General features: G+C 38.8%; 2 protein-coding genes across 2 annotated transcripts in view; one reads left to right on the top strand and one right to left on the bottom strand.

The window, feature by feature from the left end:
- LOC115224806 (condensin complex subunit 1-like) overlaps positions 1–3,907 on the bottom strand; it is a 74,343-nt gene extending 70,436 nt beyond the window's left edge. The window contains exon 1 of the mRNA XM_029795730.2: positions 3,792–3,907. The gene's annotated coding sequence lies outside the window, so the exon portion shown is untranslated. The remainder of the gene's footprint in view (positions 1–3,791) is intronic.
- Positions 3,908–4,088: 181 nt separating this feature from the next.
- LOC115224728 (nuclear pore complex protein DDB_G0274915) overlaps positions 4,089–17,456 on the top strand; it is a 43,284-nt gene continuing 29,916 nt past the window's right edge. Inside the window, exon 1 of the mRNA XM_029795600.2 lies at positions 4,089–4,917. Within this exon, the coding sequence (XP_029651460.1) occupies positions 4,187–4,917 (731 nt within the window). The 5' untranslated portion in view covers positions 4,089–4,186. The remainder of the gene's footprint in view (positions 4,918–17,456) is intronic.

Genomic DNA, 17,456 nt, shown 5'->3' with positions numbered 1-17,456 from the left:
CCCACTTATGAATGCCTTTCCTCCCTTGGACACAAAGACCGGTTGAGGCAAGCGAAGTCGATATAGAACCTCATCCGACGACAGACACCCATGCCAACCCCCCATGCTTGCGAAGACATGTTGGGGCAAGCGAAATCGAAATCGAAACCGAATTGAACCAGCCAGGATCCCTGGCCTGGTGGTACGTAAAAAGCACTATCCGACTCGTGGCCGTGGCACGTAAAATACTCCAATGCGACCGTACGACAGGCACCCATGCCAACCCCCTTTGCTTGTGAAGACATGTTGGGGCAAGCGAAATCGAAATCGAATTGAACCAGCCAGGATCCCTGGTCTGGTGGTACGTAAAAAGCACTATCCGACTCGTGGCCGATGCCAGCACCGCCTCGACTGGCTTCCGTGCCGGTGGCACATAAAATACACCAATCTGACCGTGGCACGTAAAAAGCACCCACTACACTCACGGAGTGGTTGGCGTTAGGAAGGGCATCCAGCTGTAGAAACATTGCCAGATTAGACTGGAGCCTGGTGCAGCCTTCTGGCTTCCCAGAACCCCGGTCGAACCGTCCAACCCATGCTAGCATGGAGAACGGACGTTAAACGACAATGATGACGATGATGAATAAAATTAAAAAAAAAAAAAGAAAAGATTAGTGATAGCTGTTGTCGTGTGAAGGAACGACGGAAGATGCTGAGAGCAGACGTTAAATAAAAAAAAAAAAAACGGATTTTTAGGGCTGGGGGAGGATTGAAGGGAGCTCTCCATTGTTTTGAAATGTGGGATACAAAAAAAAATCCCCACATAAACGGAGAAATTCTTGGGTGGGACAATTGTTTTTACACAAGATGATTGGAAGCAATTAAGGAAGATTTCCAGAGGTTCGAGGTCACCTTAGAAGATGCAGAGGAGCTGACAGCGATGGAGAGCACTTGGTGAGAGTGGACCTCGCCGGCTCTCCGCATGATGACGAACACAGATAAAAGGGCGGGGTTGTGATCGAAGCACACCATTTAACCCGTCGGACTGTCTGTATTTTAAAACTTTTAGTAAAGAAAGAAAAACTTGGGAAAAAAAGTCAACATTTTAGGATTTATGAAGGGTTTTTAAACTCAATATTTACATGTTATTATTTATAACGTGTTTCAAGATCCACAATTTCCAAAAAAAAAAAAAAGAAAAAAAACGTTCTTTTGTTCTTTTGAGAGTTTATAAACTCTAATATCAGCTACACACATGCATCTTGTATTGGGAAACGAGACATCAGAAGTTTAGCTGAATGCATTCGAAATGCTGAGATGATATTCATAGAGAAACTAGAAAATTTCTTGGGAGATGTTTTGCGTGTGTGACAGAAAAAGCAAATCGGAAGGCTTCTATGACGATGAAGACGATTTAAAGTAAAGATGAAAAAAGAAGGGCGCATTCAATAATGGGAAGCTCATTGTGACCAGCGATGTATAACAACATCCGATACAGTGATCTATATATTTCTTTACTACCCACAAGGGGCTAAACACAGAGGGGACAAACAAGGACAGAGAAACGGATTAAGTCGATTACATGGACCCCAGTGCGTAACTGGTACTTAATTTATCGACCCCGAAAGGATGAAAGGCAAAGTCGACTTCGGCGGAATTTGAACTCAGAACGTAACGGCAGACGAAATACGACTACGCATTTCGCCCGGCGTGCTAACGTATCTAGTTTGACCCTGCCTGAGATTTGAAACCAAATCTACCAGCTTGCTGCTTGTCAAAACGAGCGGGTAATCCTCTCCACACCAAATGATTGATGAGGAAACACTCGACCCCCTAGGACCTGTGCTGGTCAAGAAAAGGTTAGTCCTTGGATTAGGGTTTGACCTACACTACTGACCATAGTCTATATAACAGAGAGAATTTCCTATCTCTTCCTCTTATGTATCAGCTAATGACCAAGGAGCAATGCCCGCTTCTGCGTCAGCCTTAACTAAGAGCAGCATTTCCCTTCGCTCGATATGCGAAAAGAGCCTTTCGGCAGCAAGAAAGGCGATGCCAACTTTATCCTTTCTAGTCAGCACCGTACATTCCTTACTCTTTCACTCTCTACTGACAGACAACCTTTTTCTACACTATCAACTACTAACCAGCGAGCCATCCTTCTTGTCACTATCGCTAGAATTGCTACTGTCTCTTTAACTACCTGTCGGGCAAACGAATAAACATATGTAAATAATATTTCTTCCTTCTTGGTGTTGATTCTTCGATGTTTGCTGGTACTCCGGCATGAGAACCTTCAAGCGTTACATCTACACGCTACATTCAGTAGTAGGCTACATCATATCGAATTGATATGGCACATCACATCCAGCCCACTATATATATATAAAAACAATTAATTCAAAAGTGCATGAAGTGATGCTGCAAAAACGTGGGGGGGAAAAAAAGTCTGTCTCTGTCAGCACATTCCGTCATCGTTGATTGATTTTACATCAGTGGCTCTCACCCGAGGTCCATAAGACCCCTGGGAATCTGTGCAAGCAAAAAGTAACCTGAGTGTCCACAATTTTCTCAAGAATGCCAAGAGAAAAAAATGTTTTATTTTGACACATTCTACCAGTATACGAAGTTTTAAAGTGTTTAGTTAACTAGAAATTGTCTGCCGTTCAAAAGGAAAAGATCCACGAACGGTTCTCTGGTACTTCCTTTTGAAGTTAATGTAGATGTTCGTTTGCAGGAGAATCTTATTGAATTGCAGAGGGATAAAACATTTGAACCAAGATTTTAAAATAAGCAAAATGAATGGAAAACTAATGACACTGCTAAAATATATTAACTACTCTGGGAGAATTATAGTTGTACGTCCCTGATTTTTCCGTTGAATCTAGTTTATGTCTGGTCTCTTAACTTAAATATCAAAAGCTCGTAACCGACTCGACATTCTACAAAGAGTTGATCTCCGATTAATACTGACAATGTCGGAGCCGAATATTGCAAAGATTACATTGAATATAGTAGTACTAAAGAAGTATCGTTTTTTTTAAAAAATAAATATGTCCTTGGATATCTATGATTTAATTTACTAAACTTTCATTTTCAATAAAATTTAGTCAGTTGTTAAAGTTTATGTGTAATAGGTTATACTCCTACAAGAGAAGATATTTTGGGACTCATGGAGAGTTATTGTTAATTAAAATGTTTTGTGAGTTTTGAAACTGGATATTCATTTGTAGACCATCTCGCGGAAAAGGGCGAAAATTAGTTGACAAGTCTGAGATTCAAAACGAAAGTCGGCCCATTTCTAAAGAAGAAAGTGCTGAATTATAACACCGAAATGCTCATCTTGTACTAAGGAAACGAACCTGATAAAATATAAGGAAAGATTTTTCGGTTAATATATAGATCATCTGTATATTAACCTTTTCGGTTAATATATAAAGCACGATTTTTCGATGCTTCACACACAAAACTTTAAAAAGTCTGGTAAATTTTTACAAGTGCGAAAATTTACCATTACCACAATTTTTTAAATATAATTCCTAATATTTAACTATAAAAATACAGTAAGATCTTTTAAAACATCGAACGGCTATTAGGACCCACTTCGTGAAATCGGAATCAAATTGAAATCCATAGAAAGTTGAATGACGAAGGAAGGAAATATAAACACAACAAACGTAATTAAATGTCCAGATAATTAAAACAAATTACACTTCTATATTGAAATTATGAGAGATATATAGATATAAAGTATTTAGTAAAAGATGATTGGATTTCATAAGGTATATTCGTAAATAAAGTAAACAACAAACCTCGAGCTTCGGTGAATTCACAAATTTCCGTTCGAAAATCCTTCTTTAAATAAACCGCTTCAGAATTCAAACTGACGATCTCTCAACCAATGGCGACGGAGCTAGTTTGAAGTCCGTATATTTATTGTCTGAACAATAATTAGATTCATTAAAAAATAAATTAGTATTGCATAAATCTAATTTATAAATAAATTATAACATAAGTATTGTTGGAAATAATATTAACGATTTTTGAAATTAAACGTAAAGACTATTATCCAATGGCAATGAGCGTTTGCGATTTTTCGGTTGCCCTAGTGCTTACTATATCTTCCTGTCCTTTGCTTCTTCTCGCAGCATGCAATGTCTCCTCGTTGACAGACGAAATGAAGAAGAATGTAGAGTTTTTATAGAAAATGACTAAATTTCTAAATGTGGTAATCGCTATCCTATCAGCAGGTTTAATAATTCAATATCTGTTTGGATTTACAGCATTTCTACTGTACTGCGCATGTCTAGTAAGTTGCTACTTGTTTCTGAAGAAAACTGGGCCTTCCCAACAAGAAGAGAGTCTCTGGCTTTCTACTGTGGTCAACTTCTGCCAGAACTTTGGCCGAAATATACCAGACAAGTGTGGCAAAGTCGTCAAAGCAGACGGCTCGAAAGGAAACCTATATCCGAATTTGAACTGGAACAATCGAAACGAAAAACTTTGGGACAACAAACACCGTCCAAATACGGTTTCGTCTGTCTTAGCTGCTATGTTTGGAGAAGGTAGGACAGGCTTCTCTTTGTTTTCACTGTTTAAGCGAAACAATAAGGATGGTGGGGTCTCGAAAACGCCTTCGTCTTCCGATGGGATCCGCAATATTAGTCGGAAGAGAAACCTCAACAAAAGAAGTGCTGCAGTTGACGGTGATTTGTCTGGTTCATCTCCGATGGCGAGATGCACAGCCTACACACCGATGTCTCCCAGACATCACCCGCGGCACAGAAACAGAAACACTAATATGAACACACCTAATGAACAATTAAGGACTAACAGCGGTGGGAAATTCCGTAGTCCTCTTAATAACAGTGGTAATAGGACTTATCTCTCGTCGCCACTTCCTCGTTTCCATAGAACAGCATCAGAAATGCAAGAAAGGTGAGTTCTTTGAAGCCAGTTAAGTTTGTGTTTGTATATCTATGTGTTGTTGTAATTGAAAACTATGGAAGTACTCAGTGTAACCTCCTGTATTAGAAAAATGTTTGGAGTCTAATATGTATTTATGCGTACAGCAAGGAGGGATTACATATCCCGACCACGGTTTCGTTCACTCGATCATTTTGGTTAATAGATACAGACATTTCTCTCTCTCTCTCTCTCTCTCTCCACACACACACACATATATATATATACATGCGCGCGTGCATACACACATACATTCACACCGCAAGTTCTGCATAGTTTCCTTCGGTGTGTTCGTCGACACGAGGCTATAAATAGGATAATATTTGTTCCAAATGCTGACACACTGTGATCGAACCCAGAACCACGTGCTGGTAAGCTTCTTAACCCCTTTACCAGGATTATCTACATACACAGACAATATGCGTTTGGAAGATAATGATATCCAATACATCATGTAATTTATGTTTATATATAAATATATATATTTATCTTCGAAGTTGATAACTTCTCAGGTGATTTAATTTTCGTGTTTTCACTTGTCAAACAGTCTGGCAAGTGGAAACACGAAACTGAAATAGCCCAGAGGAAGATAACAGCTTTAGAAATCCCACACACGTACACATATAGTTATGATAAAGCCCTTATGCAATATTGAATTTCAAATACACATACTGAGATGGGTGAGAGAGACCAGTATATTTTTGAAATGACCAAAACCTTATTGTATAGTCAAAACGAAAGAATACCATTGTATAGATATATAAACATTACGAGATTCGCCGATTCGCACATTTCCATAAAAAAAGGGTTAATATAGGGCGTTACGTCTATCAGAAAATCAAAAAAAAAATGTGTGTAATAGGTGTAAAACATGAGAGCCCCTAGTGCCAGAAATAGCAGCCAAGTTTCCTCCAGATTCCGAATTTATTGTCTTTGAAGCAGAAGGAAAACATTAGATAGATTGGGGATATTTAGAACTATCCCTTGTAGTAGGATGGTCACTACTGGAATGCTTTAGACTTGCCAGGTCTTTATTGACCTGGGGTTAAATAACATTTCCACTATTTTCTCTTCAGATAAGGTATTTATTAATTATTATTTGGTAGAATCGTTAGTGCAGTTATTTAGTTAAGACCCTTAAGGCTCTGAGTTCAAATCCTACCGAGGTCAACTTATTTAATCTTTCCAATGTCAGTAAAATATGTCAGCAGCTGTTCCCGCCCTCCAAATCAGTGGACTAAGGCCTATGCTCTATTATGGTTATGTGACGTTGTTGATAGATCAAAATGATCAAGGGTGGTCGCGATTCGAATGCCTTCGATCAGGTCTACAAAATCGGAACTGACTTGTTGCAAAACAATAACAATTGTATTTGATCGTATGACTAAAAGCTGTTTGTTTTAGGAAGTTGTGTATTATTGTTACAGAAAGATGTTTCCGGAACCGGCTGGATTCACTTACATTCTCTCTCGTCGCTAATTTATCAATCTCATTAAGCCGATTTTACCAGATAAGCTTTATCCACTACCGTCTAGTAAACGAGCAAAAAAGAAGATCCACTCTAAGGGTAGCCTGATCTGCTAGATATAGCAGCTAATTTTTTTTATGATACACTATCGTTTTAAAAATAATGGCTGGTCATATTTGAAAATGTATTAGATATACGATATGGCAGACAAATCATAAGACGGGATGGCCTCGGTGGGATGCTGTGCATCAGAACTGATTTGGGACTAAATAGAGACAAATAATGATGACGGTGATCCTTACTTTGTTGGTAATGGTTCAGTTTATGTTTATAAAATGAAAAAAATATATTGAAGGTAAATAATAGATGAGCAGGTACCATATATACACGTTAACATTTACATAGAATTTGTGTGTAAGCAAACATACATACTGAAACCTTCACACACATCTCCAGCCAAGAAATAAACATTTTACTCCTGTCAAAGTGGTTAAATGCAAATCACACTGGTTCAACAAACACTCTAGTAAGACACACACACGTGTGTCTTGGGAATAACCATAAAATGTATGCTTTCAGTAGTGGGTTAACAAATATATGAGATGACAACCCATCCAAATACAAAAACAGAATTATCCTTGGTTGATGTCAAGGCAAACAGTAAAACTACCAGGAGTGAGGGACCCCTATTTGTTGTCACAGCGTTCTACTCTCCTGTCAAACTTCTTTTTACAGCATTCACCTGGAGTGGGTTGAGCTGGCTTCATTCATCCTCAATGCTGCATCTCTCACAAACGCCGACCAGGTCTGGCGATTTGAGGCTAATGACTGCGTGATCTCCAACCACTCCTTATTCCAGCAGCCAACGACGTAGATATGGGGGCCTAGGTTGGGTTCCAGATCAGCCAGGTTTTTCGTTGTCCACCACATTGCTTTCGCCAAACCTGAAGGGGAGCTGGGGCAATTGCTTCATAGATGAATTCTCCTGGTTGATGACGGAGGGCATGACCCAGCCAACGCAGACGTCTTGTTAGGATGACTTGTCGGAGGGAGCTGATTCTGCACTGGTGTTGCACCGAATTGTTGTCAAACTGGTTAAATGCAAATCACTCTAGATCAGTGCTCCATAACAATTTTTCATTTGTGGTCCACTTATATTTTTTTCAAAATTTGGCAGCACATCTGGACTAAAAATATAACTAAAAGTACAGGGGAAAACATTATATTCAAGTTACACTGCAGCACACCTAGCATTGTCTCGTGACACACCAGTATGCCACATCATGCTGGTTGCGGAGCGCTGCACTAGATCAACAAACACTCTGGTAAGCCACACACATACACATATATATGTATGTTTTGGGTGTGACTTCAAAATGCATTCGGTAGTGGGGCTCTGGTTTGGGAGTTCCAGGGTTTTGAGGGGTTTGGAATCACCTCTTTGCCACTATTGTTCCCAGGTGCCACACTGGCCCAGAGTAGCACCTATCAGGGTCTCAGCTATAGCTTAACAAGTATATGTAATAACAATCCCTGCCAGTGACACAAAGCAGGCATCTGTGCCAGTGACATGTAATAACCACCCAAGCCACTAATATGTAAAACATACCCTTGCCACTGATGCATAGATGGTACCCATGCTTGTGACATGTGAAAGACACCAAGTACACACTGTGAAATGGTTTGTATTAGGAAGGGCTGTAGAAACCAAGCCAAAACAGACTTCAGCCAGGTGCAACTCTCTGGCTTACCAGTTCCAATCAAACCATGTAACCCATGCCAGCATGGAAAATGGGTGCTAAATGACGATGATGAATCTGAGTTCAAGGATGCAGAAACACTCTTGGTTGGTGTCAGGGCACACAATGAAACTACTGAGAGTAAGGGATCTCTAGTTGTTGTCACACAGCATCCTTCTATGAGAGGGACACTCTGACAAAAAACCAGCAATTTCACGTGATTGCTGATCATCTCACTTTAAGCCTGTCACTAGGTACTAAACATAGGACCTCAATGTGTGGTACTTGTGTTGTACAAACGTTTATCACTATAATCCAATGACATAAAGATGGTCTCTTTATGGTGATCTCATTTGTCATTCCATCTAATAATGGAATTATTGTATACAGTGCTCAGGTGCACCACAACTTGTCAAAAAGTGCGTATAAAGCATATGCAGTAATGTACAAATGTGTGGGAAGTGAACAGTGTATGAGTCAGATACATGCTTGTGTGCGTATGGAGGGGAGAAAATCAGGTGCAGTGTTGGCGAATCTCAGGAAGCATGGAAGTTTTGAAGGATGCAGTGCTCCGACAACTAACAACTGATGCCGGCAGTCTGTTCCATGCTTCAGCAACTCTTAGCGTGAAAAAATGTTTCTGAAAGTCTTTTGGCAATAGAAGTGGCGATGTGTGCAGACCTCACTGGTTGGAAGCACACAGTTAGTTACAATTTTTGTCTGTCATCTAAGCTTCAGACCATGCAAATCTGCAGCAGATCTGAATAGTCGTCCAAGATATCATGGATAGCAAGTCAGAAATGCTATTGACAACGAGGAAGTACAAGAGAACGGCAATCATTTGTGAAAATGTACGTATAAATATATATGAGCATGTGCAGGCATAGGACTGGGTAGAGCCCTCTGGCTCATTTGTCCTTGTCAAACCGTCCAATTCATGCCAGCATGGGGAAAAAAAGGGGTGTATTAAATGATGATATGCATAGATCTGTTAATTCTTTATCTTTGATATGTGTGTTTTACCTGCATATATACATATATATATATATATATATATATATATATGATCTGATCAATAAGTATGCGGATTGTTGCTATAGTAACGAAGCTAAAGCACGGAGAGTGAAGCTGCTTGACATAGATTGACCTTGAACACTGCTGTGCATGTGCACTAAATTTTAACATTCTAGCTCATGTTCACTGTTAACAGAAGTGCTTGAAAGAAAGGTGTGTAGTGTGTGATCGTCGCATTGACAATGACAGAAAATTTGCTTGCACACAAATGTATATATATATATATATATATTTCTCTTCCTTGCATATCATACTTATAAACTTATCCATACTCATGAACATCACTGCATAGTTTTTACCAATGCAAACTTCCACCAGGTTCCTGGGACAGCTGTTATTTGTTTGTAAATACCACAAAGTGCCTAGTACAGAACTCTACTACATTTACCTGTTCACAATCCTATAAACTTTTTGAATATCAATAATGATTTTTGATATAGGTACAAAGCCACATGTTTTGGGAAGAAATGCAGTTATTGAACTGGTAGAATCATTGGTACATTGGACAAAAATACTTAGCAGCATTCTTGTGGATTTTTACATGCTGACTGTAAATCCCAGGAAGGTCAGCTTTGCTTTTCATCCTCTCAGGGGTTAATAAAACATTACACTAAATCAAATGCTGGGGTCCATGTAATCAACTAACCCCATCCCATCCCCATAAAATTGCTAACCCCCTACCAAAAATTTGAAATATTTATATTGAAACCAATACCTAATTAGTATTTGTTTTTGAACCCAAAGGGAGCAGCAGCAGGCAAGGTTGACTCAGAATGTCAATGATCATGCCTAAATGACTATGAGGTATTTTGTCCCACATTCTCGGATTCTACTATCTATGGCAGTGCTACTCAAAGTAGTGGTCAATGGACCGGTGCCGGTCTGCGAGCCATCCACTGCTGGTAAGTGGCCAGTTTCCAGAAAAGAGAGAAACATTATAAAATACTTATGAAATATTGTAATATTTGTTTACAAAATAAATACAAGATAAAAAAAAAATTGTCAGCTTTTATTATCTCTTATGATAAAAGGCAGATTTTCTCTGCCTCCCAAACCGTTCGTTTTATACAATTCTACAATATAGAATTTCTTCAATTGGAATTTACCTATCATTTTTACAAGTAGATTCCATCGGGTTGTGGCATGTAAAGTTTTTTCAATTTCACCCCTAATTAAGAAAAAATTCAAGAAAAGTAAATATTTTACGATTTCCCTCTTTCATTTCAAGTGCTTCACTCCTACCATTACCACTACACTTTCTCCTCCTTTCTCTTTGCAAGTGTGCAACAATTAAAGTGAAAGTATTTATATAAAAGGGATGAGCAATTAATACTGGTCATCCTTTTTGCTAGAAGAAGATCCGCTGTGGTCTTATATGCTACACCACTGGTTTTCAATTCATATTAATCAAATTAATATTCAATTTTTCACCCTTATTATGTGTGTATTAGCAATTCGTATAAAATTGCATCAATGACTTGAACTTGAATAAGTGGTTTCACATAAATGGGGATACATTAAAAAGGTTTGTTGTTATTATTATTACTGTTTGACTATTGTAATCACGTTTGTTGGTTCCTCGTCAGGGAAACGTTGTTGTGTTGCATTTGTTAAATAATTGTAAATCGTAACCCTCCCCCTTTCGGAGAAGGGGGTTTGGTTATTGTTTTAAAATTGAATTGTGTCCCTGTTTGGGGAAATTGACAATATTTTCACCGTCTTTACGGAAGCATTTTTGTTAAAATACCTTCGATAGAAGAAAGTCCAAAAATGAATTTCGCTGCAGCCGTACACTTCTATACAAAATCCAATTGATCGAAATTGCAAGAGACGGGCCTACAATTCCAGTCTGTTATATATTTTGAGTATTGTTATCACTAGTGATATCAAGATATAACTTTCTATTTTGTATTTTATGTGTAGATATATATATATATAATATATATATATATAGAGAGAGAGAGAGAGAGAGAGAGAGAGATGTACATGTAATATGTACACATATATACATGCATAATATATCTACCCATACACACACACATAGGGGCAGGTGTGGCTGTGTGGTAACAAACTACGTTCGAAGATACTGTACTTGATATGGGCGGGAAGGCACAAACACTCTGTCTTCACATTTGCTGCGTGAGACATGTTTTAATGTTGACGAGCTTGCCGAGTACATAGCCAACAATGAGCCAAAGCTCCTTTCAGAACAGAAGTTCGCTTACAACTCCGTTGTTAATTCAGTCCGGGCCAAAGCTGTGGGGATATTTTTCCTGGCCGCTCCTGGGGGCACTGGGAAAACTTTTCTCAACAAATTAATATTGGCTGAGATTAGGCGAACACAAGGCATTGCCCTAGCTGTGGCATCATCTGGAATTGCAGCTACTTTGTTGCCAAGCGGCAGGACAGCTCACTCCACTTTCAAGCTTCCGTTTGACTTAGCGAAGACTGAGAAACCAACTTGCAACATCAGTAACAGCTCCGATCAGGCAGAAGTCTTCAGACGATGCAAGCTTATCATTTGGGATGAATGCACGATGGCCCACAGAGGTGCTCTTGAGGCACTAAATAGATCTCTCAGAGACATCAAACACTCTTCAGCTCCCATGGGAGGCATAACACTTCTTCTTTCAGGGGACTTCCGACAAACACTTTCCGTTATTCCCAAAGGGACTAGAACTGATGCAGTAAGTGCGTGTCTTAAGTCATCCACATTGTGGCCACTGGTGAAGACTCTCAAACTTCACACCAATATGCGTGCTCATATGCGACGTAATATCACATCAGCAACATTTTCTCACACCCTCCTTGCACTTGGCGAAGGCAAAATACCAGGGGATGAAAATGGTAATATTGCCATCGATTCCATTTGTACCATTGTTAAAACGCCTTCTGATCTCAGAGATGCAGTGTTCCCAGATCTACAAGATAATTATCAGAATATGAATTGGATTGGCCAAAGGGCTATTCTGGCCCCGAGGAATAAAACTGTTCACCATATTAATGATGAAATGCTAAAACTCATTCCTGGGGATGTCTATGTATATAAGTCTATCGATACAACTCCTGACCCAGAGGACGTCATCAACTATCCAATAGAAGTACTCAATTCCTTTGAGCCCCCCGGACTATCACCACACATTCTCAAACTTAAAGTTGGTGCCCCTATAATGCTCATTAGAAATTTGGTTCCCCCAAAACAATGCAATGGCACACGTTTGATCGTTAAGTCCTTATCTCCCACCTTAAACTTATATCAATATTTGCCTGAATAATCATAATTCAGTGCAATCATTAACGGTACTTTCAAGCAATTCAGCCCCGAGCATCGCCAGGCAATTCTGCTAGTATTCATTATATATATTGTTTCTGGTATAGATTAATATTACTAAGAAATATTACCGGTCCCTAGCACATTAGGAAAACAAAATTGCTGGTATGCTACTTTAGATAGCTTGAGAAGCGCTCATCTATGGTATTTAACACTTTTGTTACCAAAGCCGCCCGAAAAAAATTTTGGTTAATGTGACCAAACCACCCAAACCCGCCTGTATTTACTTATTGATATTTAAATGAGAATATCAGAGCAAATCTCTTTAGTACATTCGTGAAAACACGTATTATACTTCGTAAACAGTTCAACTACAGTTTTGTACAATAATCGAAGTGTAATTTTAATTCCGTGAATTTTGGGAGATTTTTTTCCGAAATTTGTTCCTATTGTATTTTCAAAATTTGTAATTCTGACAAAAAATGGATACGAATTTCATTATATCAAGCAGCGAGTCAGAATTCGAAGGATTTTCTACTGAAGACCTTCATAAATCTAACTCCTATGACTGAAAAAAAAAAGCACAAGGTATTTGATAATGAATCCGATGTTTCATTTTCCGAAAGTGAAAACAGTGAATCCGAGATCTCCGACAGCGATAAAGAAAATGAATTGGCACCTGAATGGAGTGAAAATTTAAAAACTGTTTCTTTCGGTGATTTTTCTGAAGAAACTGGACCAAGCCACAGACTTTCCCAGGAGAGTAAAGCCTTAGACTATTTCTTTTTACTTTTTCGAATGAGCCTATTTGAAATCATTATGGCGGAAACGAACCGTTACGCTGAATGTAAACAAAGCGAAAGAAAGGATAGTTTGTGGTTTCCCACAACCTTAAATGAAATTAAGACTATTTTGCCATAAATATTATTATGGGTATCAGAAAGTTACCCAGAATAACAAATTCTATCGTAAAATTTTGTTGGATACCCAATTGAATATTAGCTAATAACCCATTTTCTATAGCGATGTTTGAACAAAATTTTAATAATTTTATATTTTGTTGAATTTACCTGTATCTACCTGCAATTAGAGTCACTTTGTGACAAAAATTATAGTATAGAATTGGTTGAGAATATTTCATTAAATTATCTTCCAAAAATCAGATTAATATATTGATAAATAAAAAAGTTATAGTTGTTTAATGAAACCAGACTAAATTTATGATTACGTTAGAAATTAATTGAAACACATAAGGGGTGTATTTTGGTCAGAAATATAGTAACGAAAGGGTTAAGCTATTAATAATACTGGTGATGATTTTTAATTTAAACACAAAACTACACATCTACAAAGGAGTGATATGGTTGAATAAATCCTTGTAGCTATGTTATACACTGTACAGTATTCTCTACCCTACACACACAAACACATCCTGTGTCTATAGTTAGATGTATGGCCACTACTGTATGAGTTAGAGCTTCATATAGATTATCATTACCTCATCAGTTACCAGTATAATGGTTAGTCTACCATTGTACTTAGTGGTGTTACTAGTTATGATACACTCTTCAACAGAAAGAATTGAAAGCAAAAAAATGGAGAGAGAGAAAATCTGCATCTATCTGTCTGTCTATATATCATCATTGTTTAATATCCACTTTCGATGCTAGCATGGGTTGGACGATTTCTCTGAGGACTGGCAAACCAGATGGCTGTACCAATCTCGATCTGGCAGAGTTTCTACAGCTGGATGCCCTTCCTAACGCCAACCACTACAAGAGTGTATTGTGTGCTTTTATGTGCCACCGGCACAAGGGCCAGTCAGGCGATGCTGGTAATGATCATGCTTGAATGGTGCTTTTCACGTGCCACCGGCACGAACGCCAGTGAGCCGCTCTGGTAATGATCATGCTCGGATGGTGCTCTTAGTGCTCCACTAGCACAGATGCCAGTCACCGAATTTGATTTCGATTTCACTTGCCTCGACAGGTCTTCACAAGCAGAGTTTAGTGTCTAATGAAGGAAAGGTACACGTAAGTGGGCTGGTTACACCCCTTGCATAGGCCACAAGGTTATGGTCTCTACGTTGAACTATTGAGAAATCTATAGTTATGCTATCCAAATTACAAGTTCAGGTTTATACTTGCAATTATTGGGGCCCTGGGATATGTAACACACTGCCTACATACCAGTCTTGAGAAATTAGGCTTCTCAAAGCCAGAAAGGAGAAAGCTAATTCAAAGACTACAGATCCTATCCATCACTGGAATTGTAAAAATGTGTAAAACTTTTCAGAAGTTTATCATTTAAATTTATATGAGCATGCCTAGATATGCAACTATATGTATGAGAATATATGCATAAAACAAAACATATAAATCTGCACATACATACATACATACATACATACATACAAAAATACCCTGTTGTTGATGTTGAAATTCCATTGAAGGAGCTTTGGATCTCGGTTAGAAACCGATTCGTTCTCTGTTGGCAAGAAATCTTGAACTAAAACTGCACAATAACATACATACATACAAACAAACAATGTTGTTGATGTTGAAATTTTGATGAAGGAGCTTTGGATCTAGGTTAGAAACTGGCTCTTGCTCTATTGGCAAAGAAATCTTGAACTAAAACTGAACAATGACATCCATCCCTCCAAATCCACTCACAAAGCTTTGGTTATTCCAGAGCTATAGTAGAAGACACTTGCTCAAGGTGTCATGCCATAGGACTGAACCCGAAACCATGTGGTTGGGAAACAAACTTCTTTAACCCCACAGCCAGGTAGTCCGAGATGTGCAACGCTCAAGGAAAATACAACCAGGATCTTGAAATGGATCCTCTTTGTTCATAAGCTCTGCTCAATCCAGCTTGGCCTGGAGTAACAAAAACAATGACCATTTCAGATCGGCTCATGTGATCACATTGATAATGCTACACTATTCAAAATATGAATAAAATCTGTGGACTTCATCAAATTAATGTTAATCCTGGTGGGGGCTGCTGCAAAATGGAATGTGTTTGTCTGTCTCAACAAAACAAACACACATTCCAAAACATGTTTTATTTGAAACTTAATCTTTGAGTTACATCTACACCATGTGATCGGCAGTAAACAAGTTAGTCTGGTGGCGGTAGTGGAGAGGGGTTGAATGTACATCATATAGGTGTGTGTGTGAGGTATCATGAGCAGATGTTCTTCCTTTAGACTGAAAAGAGATTCCAGCATAATGCTAATGTTAGAGTGAAGAGCTTTCAGAGATTATATAGGTTTATAGATTTCCATAAATAAAAGAACAACTTTGGAAATTATTTGACTAGTCTTAGGACGTACCACACACACACACTAACAAACGTACTGCTATGCAGCCAGTCAGCCTGCTGGAAATAGCAGTTAAATCCTCTTTACATCACTGTCTTAAGCCTTTAGCATTTAAACTGACCATATTCGACCTGAATATTCTGTCTGTTTTAAGTTCAAACCAGCCAGATCTGGCCTCTTATATTTGCCCTGCAATGTCATTCTAAAAGTAAACAATCACATCATTTGAAATCATTGAGCCACAAGGTAGTGCATGATTAATTGAAAAGAATGCAAAATGCAAAAGAATCTGAATGCTAAAGGGTAAAATACAGAGGACCATATTTGCCAATGTAGTCCTTCATATACAGGGCTGACATGTATGGTGGAAGGGCCGAGGTTCTGTCAGTCCTAGCTGACTATGTATTTGATGGTTTGCAGAAGTGCATACATGTGGCAAGAATTTTTTTTTTTTTTTTTTTGTGGCAGATTGGCCGTTGCCCAATATCAATCTCCTCCCCTATCACTGATGTCGTCCAAAGGAAAAGACATCCTTCACTTTAGGGTCCAATACTGCTTCATATCAATGTCATCATAAATGCCCTCGCTATGGTACAATGGGCTGGAGCAAATACTACAAGGCATACTGTGTCCAACACTCAAAACAGTTTTGCCAGTCCACCACAGTGGATCAGTACTTTTTCTTATTGACTGCAGATGAATGAAATGCAAAGTTGACCTCATCGGGATTTGAACTCAAGGTGCTGACAACTGGAACAAATACTGCAAGGCTTACTATCCAATACTCTGACAGCTCTACCAACTCATCACCTTTCATTATCATCATCATAATTGTCATCACCCAATGGAAACTGCAGTTGGGATCCCTGTGCCGGTGGCACATAAAAAGCACCATCCAAATGTGGCCGATGCCAGCGCCGCCTTAACTGGCTTCCATGCTGGTGGCACGTAAAAAGCACCAATCCGATCATGGCCGTTGCCAGCCTCGCCTGGCACGTAAAAAGCACCCACTACACTCACGGAGTGGTTGGCATTAGGAAGGGCATCTAGCTGTAGAAACACTGCCAGATCAGACTGGAGCCTGGTGCAGCCTTCTGGCTTCCCAGATCCCCGGTCGAACCGTCCAACCCATGCTAGCATGGAGAACGGACGTTAAATGAGGATGATGATCTTTAACGGCTGATTTTCATTGTGGCATGGGTTGGGTGGTTTGACAGGGTGCAGCTAGCCATAAGGCTGTGTTGAGCTTTAATGTCAACCCAGAAATATAAACATATAAATGTAAATATAAATGTATTTGGTGTTGCTTATGATCATATCTCTACTATATATACTGCTTGCGTCTTTTTAATTGATTTTGAAAATGTTGAAGAATTCAAGTTTTAGTAAAATAACCAAGTTTTTAATTTTAAATCTGTTGTTTGTTATATGACTTCACAAGCAGTTTCTTACATAAAATCGTGTTGGAACTTGGGTGCTATTTCTAAAAAGTGAAGTGGTCTCCAGGTATGAAGTAAAAACAGCTCACCTGTGGTCGATTTGCTCGACTAAAGGTGGTGCTCCAGCATGGCCACAGTCAAATGACCGAAACGAGTAAAAGAGATAATTTAGACATGGAATAATACTTGAAAG

The sequence above is a fragment of the Octopus sinensis genome, linkage group LG26 (genome assembly GCF_006345805.1).
Source record: "Octopus sinensis linkage group LG26, ASM634580v1, whole genome shotgun sequence".
In the NCBI taxonomy this organism is placed as follows: domain Eukaryota; kingdom Metazoa; phylum Mollusca; class Cephalopoda; order Octopoda; family Octopodidae; genus Octopus; species Octopus sinensis.
This window is presented reverse-complemented; position numbering and strand designations above follow the sequence as displayed.